Raw genomic sequence first — 12,182 nt, forward strand, 5'->3', positions numbered from 1 at the left:
CTGGTACTTTGTTATGGCAGCCTTAGCAACTAATACAGTATGCTGTATTGGACTTCTGAAATTCTGGGTGCAAAGTAGGAGACTGTCCACTCTCGAGACTGACAAAATACTGGCATTGAACTCGGGAACTAGGAAACAATCCATCCATATAGTTAACATTACTGTCAATAAGTCACACCCACATGCACAACATTTCTGAGCAGTTTTTAGAGTTCCACTCCCAGAAATATGAGCAGATAGTCAAGGATGAGCAGACCTTCAAAGAAAGCATCTAACATGAAAGACTAAAACAAACAAGGCGCCTGGGTGGCTCAGTTGGTTAAGCGACTGCCTTCGGCTCAGGTCATGATCCTGGAGTCCCCGGATCGAGTCCCGCATTGGGCTTCCTGCTCTGCAGGGAGTCTGCTTCTCCCTCTGACCCTCCCCCCTTTCAGGTGCTCTCTCTCTCCTCTCATCCTCTCTCTCAAATAAATAAATAAAATCTTTAAAAAAAAAAAAAAGAAAGACTAAAACAAACAAACTTTGGGGACACAGGTTACACAGGGAGAGGGAAACACAAAAGCTCTATCAGTAATTAAAAGATAAGAGAGGCTGGGGCGCCTGAGTGGCTCAGTCGGTTAAGCATCTGCCTTTGGCTCAGGTCATGATCCCAGGGCCCTGGGATGGAGCTCCACATTGGGCTCACTGCACAGCGGGGGGCCTGCTTCTCCCTCTCCCTCTGCCTGCCGCTCTATCTGTGCTCTCTCTCTCTCTCTGTCAAATAAATGAATAAAATCTTTAAAAAAAAAAAAAAGATAAGAGAGGCTATTAAGAATAGGATGCTAGGGGCACCTGGGTGGTTTAGTTGGTTAAGCATCCAACTCTTGATTTCACCTCAGGTCATGATCTCAGGGTTGTGAGATGGAGACCTGTGTGGGGCTTCATGCTGGGCATGGTGCCTACTTAAGATTCTTTCTCTCCCTCTGCCCCTGCCTGCCCCTCTCTCCCTCTCTTAAGAAAAAAAAGAATAGGATGATAAAAAAAAGGAACAGAAATCAAGAGTTCTTAGGAGTTAAAAATATGAGAGCAGAAATGAGTAACTCAGTAGAAGAGCTGAAAGACACAGCTAAAGAAATCACTCAAAAAATAGAAAAGGGCAAAATTGAAAATAAGAGAAAAAATGAGCTATTTAGAAGTTTAAAAGGTTTAAAATAAGAATACTTCTAGACAGCAAAAACAGACTATGAAGAGAAGGAAAATCAATATTTCTCAGAACTGAAGGTCATAAGTTTCCATAACGAAAAGATAGCACAAAGGAGAAAGAGCCAACATGAAAAATGAAAACAGACCCAAATTAAGGCATATCAAATTGTGAAATTTCAAAGAGCAAGTCCTGCCAATTTCCAAAAAGATAGTGTACATTTACCATGTGAAAATTCATTGGGTAGAACACTTATAATATTCATCCCTTTCTATAAATGTTATACTAACATTAAAAACCTAAAAAAATAAAGGAAAAAGGGAAATGAATGAAGAAATGAAATGAAGAAGGAAATGGATTACATCCTTTAGAAATAAACTGAGACAATGGTTTAGATAAGCAGAAAAAAAATACACACGTCTCCTTTAATATAAAAAAATTAGATGTGCATACAAGGTATAAACTTAAACTTGGTTGGGGGAATTCGGAGGGGGAGATGAACCATGAAAGACTATGGACTCCGAGAAACAAACTGAGGTGTTTTAGAGGGGAAGGTGTGGGGGGATGGGTTAGACTAGTGATGGGTATTAAGAAGGGCACGTACTGCATGGAGCACTGGGTGTTATACAAAAACAATGAATCATGGAACACTACATCAAACACTAATGATGTATGGTGACTAACATAACATAATAAAATAAAATTTAAAAAAATAAACTTGGTTGTGCACCTTTTATAAAAAGGAACCTGAAAGAGTAAATGGTTGAACAACAGTCTAAGCACAAGTGGGCTTCCCCATTCAGATATCACTATCTAATAACTGTAATGTCTAAATATTAGATATTAGAGGCTGAAATTTAATCTCTATTAAAAACAAAAGAGTTTTCCAAACAAGTAAAAGCTAAAGGAGTTCATCACCCTAAACCAGTCTTACAAGAAATGTTAGAGGTACTTCATTAAGCTGAAAAGAAAGAGCACTAATTAGTAACAAGAAAATACATGAAAGTATAAATTTCATTGGTAAAGGTAAATATATGGTAAAGGTAGTGGATTAATCATTTATAAAGCTAATATGAAGGTTAATGACGAAAGTGATAAAAACAACTATAACTACAATAATTATTTAAAGTTTACACAAGAAAAAGGTTCTTATTAAATGTGACATCAAAAACATAAAACGTGGGTGTAGGGAAAGAGTAAAAATGTAGAGCTGTAGAATGCATTCAAACTTAAGTTGCTATCAACTTAAAATAGACCATTACAAATATAGATTTTTATATGTAAGCCTCATGGTAATCATAAAGCAAAAACCTACAGTAGATACATGAAAAGTAACAAAAAAGGAATCCGAAGAGTAACACCAAAGAAAGTCATCAAATCTCAGGAGAGAGCAAGAGAAGAAGAAAGGAACAGAGAACTACAAAACAGCCAGAAAACAATTAACAAGATGGCAAAAAGCACATTTCTATCAATAATCACTTTAAATGTAAATGAACTAAATCCTCCAGTCAAAAGACATAGAGTAGCTGAATGAATTAAAAAACAGGACCCATCTATATACAGCTTACAAGAGACTCCTCACTTTGTGAGGAGACACACAAATGGAAAGCAAAGGGATGAAAAAAGATATTCCATGAGAATGGAAACCCAAAGAAAGCTGGGTTAGCTATATTATATCACACAAAATAGACTTTAAACAAGGACTGTAATCAGAGACAAAGAAGGCATTATAACATAATGATAAAGGGATCAATCCAACAAGAGGATATAACATTTGTAAATACTTATGTACCCAACAGAGGCTAGAGTACCCAAATATATCAACCAAATATTAATAGACCTAATGGGAGAAACTGACAATATAGTAATTGTAAGGGACTTTAATATCCCACTTATACCAGGAAGGAAATCAGTAAGGAAACACTGGCCTTAAATGACACAACAGACCAGACTGACTTAATAGGATAAACACAATAGGATTCTACCCAAGAGTAAGTAACAGAATACACATTCTTCTCAAGTGCACAAGGAACATTCTCCAGGATAGATCATATGTTAGATCACAAAACAAGTTTAATACATTTAAGAAGATTAAAATCGTATCAAACATCTTTTCCCACTATAATGGTATGAAACTAGAAATCAATCACAAGAAAAGTGAAAAATTCACAAACGTGTGGAGATTAAACAGTGCGCTTGAACAACCAATGGATCAACAAAGAAATCAAAGGAGAAATCAAAAAAACTTTGAGACAAATGAAAAGGAAATACAACATATCAAAATTTATGGGACACAGCAAAAGCAGTTCTAAGAGGAAGTTCATAGTGCTAAATACCTACCTCAATAAACAAATAAATCTCAAATAAACAACCTAGCTTCACATCTCAAAGAATGAGAAAAAGAAGAACAAATAAAGCACTAAGTTAATAGAGGGAAGAAAATATTAAGGATCAGAGTGGAAATAAATGAAACAGAGACTAATAAGACAATAAAAGAGATGAATGAAACTAAGAGTTGGTACCACGATTAGATAAATAGAATTGACTAACCTTTAGCTAGACCCACCAAGAAAAAAAATAGGGCTCAAATGAATAAAATCAGAAACAAAAGAGAAGATGTTACAACTGGTACCACAGAAATATAAAGGATCATAAAAGAATTCTATGAACAATTATACATCAACAAATTGAACAACCTAGAGGAAGCAGATAAATTCCTGGAAACATACAATCTTTCAAGACCAAACCATGAAAAAATAGAAAATCTCAATGACCAATTATTAGAAAGGATTGAATCAGTGAGTAAAAACCTCCCAACAAACAAAAGTCCAAGACCAGATGTCTTCACTAGTGAATTCTACCAAACATTCAAAGTAAAGTTACAGGCCAATATCTTGATGAACATAAATGTAAAAATCCTCAACAAAATATCAACCAACTGGACTCAACAATACATTAAAAGGATCATACACCATGATCAAGAAGGATTTATCCTAGGGACACAGGAATGGTTCAACACCCACACATCAATGAATGTGATATACTACATTAATAAATGGAAGATAGAAATCATATGATCATCTCAATAGATGCAGAAAAAGCATTTGACAAAATTCAACACCCATTTATGACAGAAACTTTTAACAAAGTGGGTAGAGAGGGAATACACCTCAATGTAATAAAGGTTGTGAATAACAAGGCCATAGTTAACATCATCCTCAATGGTAGAAAGCTGATCAGGAACAAGACAAGGATGCCCCTCTCACCACTTTTATTCAGTATAATACTGGAAGTCCCAGTCACAGTAATTAGGAAAGAAAAAGAAATAAAAAGCATCAAATTAGAAAGGAAGAAGTAAAACTGTCACTATTTGCAGATGATACAATATTATATAGAAAAAAACCCTAAAGACTCCACCAAAAAGCTGTTAGAAATGATAAATGAAGTTGCAGTATATGAAATCAATACACAAAAAAATCTGTTGCATTTCTATACACTAATAATGAACTATCAGAAAGAGAAATTAAGAAAACAATCTCATTTACAATTGTATCAAAAAGAATAAAATACCTAGGAATAAATTTAACCAAGGAGGTGAAAAACCTGTACTCTGAAAGCTATAAGATACAGATGGAAGAAACTGAAGATGACAAATAAATGGAAAAAAATACTGTGCTAATGAATTGTAGGAACCCATAAATATTGTTTTAAAAAAATGTCCATACTACCTAAAGGAATCTACAGATTCAGTGTAATCACTATCAAAATACCAATAGCATGTTTCACAGAACTAAAATAATTAATCCTAAAATTTGTATGGAATCAGAAAACCCTCAAATAGCCAAAGCAATCCTGATAATGAACAAAGCTGGAGGTACCATACTCCCAGTTTTCAAACTATACCACAAAGCTATAGTAAGCAAAACAGTATAGTAGCCATAAAAACAGACATATAGATCAATAAAACAGAACAGAGAACCCAGAAATAAACCCATATTGATATATATATATATACATGTCAACTGATTATATAATTTATGACAAAAGACGCAAGAATATATACAATGGGGAAAGGAGAGTCCCTTCAAATAACTGGTGCTAGGAAAATAGGACACAACAGGCAAAATAATGAAAATAGCTTATTATCTTATACCATACACAAAAATTAAAGTAGATTAAAGACAGGAATGTAAGACCTGAAACCACCCACTCCTAGAAGAAAACAGATGGTAAGCTCCTTGACGTTGATCCTAGCAATGATTTTTTGGACATCAAAATCAAAGGCAACAAAAGCAAAAATAAAGTGGGACACTACATCAAACTAAAAAGCTTCTACATGGAAAAGAAAACCATCAACAATATTTGCAACAAACTCAACACCAAAAAAACAATAATCCAGTCAAGAAATGGGCAGAAGACATGAACAGACATTTCTCCAAAGAAGAAATACAATGGCCAACAGACACATGAAAAAATGCTCAGCATCACTTGGTATCAGGGAAATACAAATCAAAACCACAATGAGATACCACCTCACACTGGTCAGAATGGTTAAAATTAACAACTCAGATGTTGGCGAGGATGTGGAGAAAGGGGAACCCTCTTACATTGGTGGGAATGCGAACTGGTACAGCCACTCTGGAAAACGGTATGGAGGATCCTCAAGAAGTTAAAAATAGAGCTGCCCTTTGACCCAGCAATTGCACTACTGGGTATTTATCCAAAGGATACAAACATAGAGTTTCAAAGGGGCACACGCACCCTATCGTTTATAGCAGCAATATTTACAATAGCCAAAAAATGGAAAGAGCCCAGATATTATTCATCAATAGATGAACAGATGAAGAAGGTGTGTGTGTGTGTGTGTGTGTGTGTGTGTGTGTGTGTGTGTGTGTGTGTAATGGAATATTACTCAGCCATCAAAAAGAATGAAAGCTAGTCATTTGCAATGACACGGATGGAACAACAGGACATTATGCTAAGCAATATAAGTCAGTCTGAGAAAGACAAATACCATATGATTTCACTCATATGTGGAATTTAAGAAACAAAACAGATGAACATAGGGGAAGAGAAGGAAAATAAAATAAGATGAAAATAGGGAGGCAAACCATAAGAGACTCTTAACTATAGGAAACAAACTGAGGGTTGCTGGAGGGGAGGTGGGTGGGGGAAATGGGATAATTGGGTGATGGACATTAAGGAGGGCACTTGATGTAATGAGCACTGGATGTTATATGCAACTGATGAATCACTAAATGCTACCCCTGAAACTAATAATACAGTATATGTTAACTAAATTGAATTTAAATAAAAAATTAAAAAAGAAAAAAGAAAACCATCAACAAAATGAAAAGGAAACCTGAATGGGAGAAAATATTTGCAAATCTTATATCTGATAAAAGGTTAATATCCAAAATATATAAAAAAACTCATACAACTCAATAGCAAAAACACAATCGATTAAAAAATAGATTAAAAATCTAAAAACAAAATTCAAAGGACCCAAAGAGACATTTTTCCAAAGAGGACATACAGATGGCCAATAAGTACATGAAAAGGTGCTCAACATCGCTAACCACCAGGGAAATGTAAATTAAAACCACAATGAGCTATATCACCTCACACCTGTGAGAATGGCTATTATCAAAAGGATAAGAAATCACAAGTGTTGGCAAAGATGCGGAGAAAAGGGTATTGTTATGCACTGCTGGAGGGAATGTAAATTGGTGCAGCCACTATGGGAAACAGCATGGAGGTTTCTCAGAAAATTAAAAATAGAAGTACCGTATGATCCAGTATGCCACTTCTGGGTATTTATCTGAAGAAAACGAAGACACTAATTTGGAAATATATGTGTACCTCCATGTTCATTGCAGCATTATGTACAGTAGCCAAGATATGGAAGCAACCTAAGTGTCCACTGATAAATGAATGGATAAAGAAGATATGGTATGTATGTATATACAGATACAGCTATTTTAAAAAAGAATAAAGGCCTGCCACTTGCAACAACATGGATGGCTCGAGGATATTATGCTAAGTGAAACAAGTCAGACACAGAGAGACGAATACTGTATGATCTCACTTACATATGGAATCTAAAAAAACGAAACAAAACAAATAAACAAACCCAAGCTCATAGATACAGAAAACAGACTGATGGTTGGCAGAGGTGGAGGTGGTGGGGTGGGCAAAATATGTGAAGAGGGTTAAAAGGTACAAACTTCCAGATATAAAATAAATAAATCATGGGGACATAACATACTGCATGGTGATTACAGTTAATAATACAGTAATGAATATTTGAAAGTTGCTAAGAAAGCAGATTTTAAAAGAGCTCATCACAAGAAAAAAAAGTTTTTGTGACTGTACAGTGATGGATGTTAACTAGACTTACTGTGATGATCATTTCACAAAGTCTATAAATATCAAATCATTGTTATATACCAGAAACTAGAATATTATATGTCAGTCATATCTCAATTTAATAAAAGGAGGAAAACAGATACAATGTCCTTTTACAACTTCTTACAGGGAGATAGAAGGGCCCTCTGGCCCCTCCCAAAATAGCCTTCCAAACTCTGGTACAATTGCACCACTGACACAACAATTTGATGAACACAGGACACAAAATAATAGCGCAGCATACCTGTATCTTTCTTTGGAATAAGTAAATTATGATTCTCTAGGGGGTGACCAAGACGTTTCCAAGAAGTATTCTCTTTTTTCTTTAGGACAATCTCTATTTTTCCCACATTCTCAACAACCCGCACTAAAAAGAAGATAAATTCCATTTGTATTCATTGAAACTAAATATAACACATTACTTTAAAATCAGTCTTTCTCAAACAATACAAATGTCCTGATCTGATACAAATAACAAGGATCATTATTAGTAAGAGAAGACTCTATACATATTCGTCAAAATTGTTTATGCCTTAAATGATATTAAATCCAGCTTATTTTATGAATCAAATTAACTTTTTTCAAACTAATTTATCAAGGGCCAAACTAACATGTATTGCTAGTTTTCATACAAGCTCAAATACGGCCATGGCAAGTACTTAACACATAGCTTTAAAAAAAAAAAAAGGAGGGAGCTAACATATACAAATTAGTCATTGAGTGGACCTATAAAAGCAAATTTAATTTATACTCTTCCATTTCTTAATTGGGATCTGAGGGGTTCTTATGAATAAATTTAGTAGACCAATACTGAACCGAGTAAACAAAGAAAAAGCCGCATGAATCATTATAAAGTACATATGAATCTTAAATAATTAAAGACCTTTTAGGGTATCTTTTAATTTTTGACTGAGTTCAGAATATATGGGTATAATAACAAAATACAGACTTTTATATACTGGTTAAAGTTTATGAACTGAATATGCTTTTAAGGATCTAAAGTATATTTCAGTTTGTCTTTAGAAACAATCTATTCATTCCTCAAGGTAAACACATAATTCAACAGCAATTTAACAATAACTTTTTTAAGATAGTCAAATACATTCATTTCAATGAGCACTGATTTGAAGCTTAACCAATACAGAAACATGGTCCTTGATTTTAATTTATACAATTTACAGAGCTTGCTACCATATATAGGAAAGAGAAAGCACAGAACCAGTGTAAGGTATTCTGACAGTACTTTAAAACAAGAAATTACATATATATATTTTTAAATATACACATTTACACATATATGTGTGTATATATCTCTATATATCTATATCTATATAATGAAATATAATTCAGCCTAAAAAAAAAAAAGAAAGAAATCCTTCCATTTGCAAGAACATATGAACCCGGAGGCTTTATGCTAAATGAAATAAGCCAGACAGAGAAGATAATACTGCATGGTATCACTTATATGTAGTATCTTTAAAGAAAAAAAAAGTCACGTACTCATTAAAAAGAGAGTAGAATGGTGGTTGCCGGGCTGGTGGGGGGCGGGGGCGGGGTAAGGGATGGGGAGAGGATGACAAAAGGGTACAAACTTTCAGTTAAGACATGAATAAGTCTGAGGACCTAATGTACAACCGTGGTAACTCCGTTGATAATACTGTATAATTCCAATTTGCTAAGACAGCGGTCTCACACGCAAAAAGGAAATATGTGAGGTGATGGATGTGTTAACTTGATTGTGGGAATCTTTTTACAATGTATACATATATCAAATCATCATGCAATTAAATCTATTATAATTTTGTCAATTACACATCAATAGAGCTAAAAACAAAAGACAAAAAAACAAGAAACCACTATTCTATGAATCTTCTGTTGTTAAACAGCTTTGTGAAATCCACATTGTACTTTTATATGCAGCAATATTCATAACTTAATATGCTCTGTGAACATTACACATTTATATATATATGCCTAAGAAAAATTTGTCTGGTCTAGTATATTTCTACAAATTGCATGTCAGGAGGAGGGCAGAGACAAGGAAGGAAGGAAGAACGGAAAGAAGACAAGAATTTTAGAAGAAAATTAGGAGAGAAAAAGGAAAGGATAAAAAGATGAAAGGAACAAGGAGAAAGAAAAAAACAGAGAAAAAACCTGAAACCAGAGGGAGAAGAACATATTTATAAAAAATTAATGTATTTGTTTACACAGAAAATGTCACATCTTTGTTTTGCAATATGAAAATCTACATATGAAAAATGAGACAAATGCTGATTTTCTCTTTCTCTCTCTCTCTCTTCCCATGTATGTATATATGTAGGTGTATATATACACATAATTATTTTTTGGTAGCTTACCAGAAAAATCTTCTTGAATTTCATGACTTAGCCCTAGGAAAGAAAAATAAGTCTAGTTAAAATCCAACTTCAATTCACACAGTCTACGAACACCATGTAAGATCATCTAAACAGTTCTTACATGCACTATTTCAAATCTCTCAAGATAAGTAAAACATATTCTGATAGCCAGGAGAAAAAAACTGTACACAACCCAAATGTCCAACTGTTTAAATATAAATCCATACAGGCTTTCAACTTTTCAATTTCTCTCCCTACTAAAGAGCAAATCCCCAATTGCCCACAAGTGGGTAACCACACTAGTCCAAAGCATGGTCCCAGAATGACAAACTTACAAGCCAAGAAGGGAGCAGGGTAGGTAGGGATGCAGCACCTGCAGCGCGCATGCTCTACTGTGTGCACAGGTACACGTGTGCGTACAGGCCAGGCTTGGGTCTGGCTCCGTTTTCTCTTTCTTATTGTTCTCTAAGGTTGAATATTTATTCAGCTATTGAAAGAAAATTACTGAGTATCTATGTGTTACTTTCTAGGCATTATCGATACAACAGTTAATGAAAGAGAAAAACCACTGCCGTTATGGAAACTGCATTCCAGAAGGGGGAGAGAGATGCAAGAAATGTTTTTACAGACATCGGCTCTAAACTTCACTGTGTTAATATGGTTATCTGGAACTTAAAATTCTACATTATTTTAGTCTTTCCGATCCAATATCAGCATCCAACAGTGTCATATTTTTTGACTGTGGAATTTTTGTTTCTTTTGTATTGTGTGTTACATATTGTTAGCTATAGTGGGAACAAAATTAGCCATAAAGTATTTGAAACATAATAGATGGTGGCACAGAGGTTTTACTTAAAGAAAAATCATGCAGTGCTAATGAGTAACGTATACTTTTCTAGACATCTGAGTGTTTGGTTAAAACTCTCCCTTAAGAGGCAATATACATTAGATCTTTTATTTTCTTTTAAGATTTTTTATTTATGAGAGAAAGGGCACAGGCAGGGGGAGGGGCAGCGGGCAGCGAGAAGCAGACTCCCCTAAAGAGTGGGGAGCCAGATGGAGGGCTCGATTCCAGGACCTTGAGATCATGACCTGAGCCAAAGTGAGACACTTAACTGATTGAGCCACCCAGGCACCCCTCCCTATGCGTTAGATCTTATGCTAAGAAAAAATAGGACAAATTATTTCTAGAAGAAAAGTTTAAGGTTCTAGTTTGATTAATCTACTGAATGGAGAAAATAGGAAAGAAAAAACATTTATCAACTCTGATCAAATTCAAGACAAAAGATACTTCATTAATACAATAAAGCAGTGAACAGAATCCTGAGTCAGCTGATGTCTGGGGAATCAGTCTCTGTTTTGCAAAAGTAAATGATATGTTCTTCATATAAGAACGCCTGCTTAAAACACAATTTTCTTGTTATTGTTGTTGTTTTTATTGCTTCATTTCTACCTTCTAACTAGAGTAACATCAGCTTCATTAGAGAAGAAAAGGGTGAAATCCTAGTGTCATTTGGATGAAAAGCAGATTAAGAATCTGGTACTTTTGATTCCAGATTTTAGTTCCTGGTTTCTTTCTTCTGATCTTTCATTTCTCAAAGCAGACAGAAGTGATTGTATAGTTGATCTCTCGTCATGAAGGAACAGGCGGCTGAGGAATACAACACAACCTTACGGTCCATGTTGCAGCCTCTGACTTCCCATGACAGAGCCGGCAAAAACCAGGTCCATGGAACTAGCACTTCAGGATGGCTGCTTGGTAGGAGCACGTGACAGGCCTCCAGAGATTTGTTTGTAGGTGTCAAGTAAAAGACACTTAACAAAGCCAGGAAAACAAATATTTCATATTATGACTGATTTTGACTGCATCCAATTATTTAAACTTGGGAAAAATGAGGTCATGCTGCCATTTCCTAGCTCTATCATCAGTATAAAGAAAAAACAGAATAGAAATTGATCAAAAGTGACAAACCAATTGACAATATCAGATAAAAATATTATAGCTACCTAGACTGTAGACCAAGTTATTGCCAACCTTAAAGGAAACTGGAGTTGTTTCCATTAATATAAAGTACTTACCCATATGTATAATATATGAATAATCCTTGATAATTGTTTCTGCTCTAAAGGAATCATCCTGATGATCAACTATTACTGAGTCTAAGTTAATATCCTTGAACAGAAAGCAAAAAGAGAAAGATTAAAAAGTAAAATTTTCCCCAAATTTCTACAATTAC

General features: G+C 34.7%; 1 protein-coding gene across 7 annotated transcripts in view; it reads right to left on the reverse strand.

The window, feature by feature from the left end:
• Positions 1-12,182, reverse strand: part of LOC116635429 (cytochrome b5 reductase 4) — an 88,935-nt gene that overhangs the window by 27,055 nt on the left and 49,698 nt on the right. For 5 of the 7 annotated variants that reach the window (XM_032409351.1, XM_032409354.1, XM_032409355.1 and 2 more), the window contains exons 8-10: positions 12,025-12,118; positions 9,946-9,978; positions 7,833-7,955 (exon numbers count right to left, since the gene is read on the reverse strand). In XM_032409351.1, coding sequence (XP_032265242.1) covers positions 7,833-7,955; positions 9,946-9,978; positions 12,025-12,118 — 250 coding nt within the window. The remainder of the gene's footprint in view (positions 1-7,832; positions 7,956-9,945; positions 9,979-12,024; positions 12,119-12,182) is intronic. The other 2 variants (XM_032409357.1, XM_032409356.1) reach the window with 1 other exon arrangement.

The sequence above is a fragment of the Phoca vitulina genome, unplaced genomic scaffold (assembly GCF_004348235.1).
Source record: "Phoca vitulina isolate PV1807 unplaced genomic scaffold, GSC_HSeal_1.0 scaffold11, whole genome shotgun sequence".
Classification (NCBI taxonomy): Eukaryota; Metazoa; Chordata; class Mammalia; order Carnivora; family Phocidae; genus Phoca; species Phoca vitulina.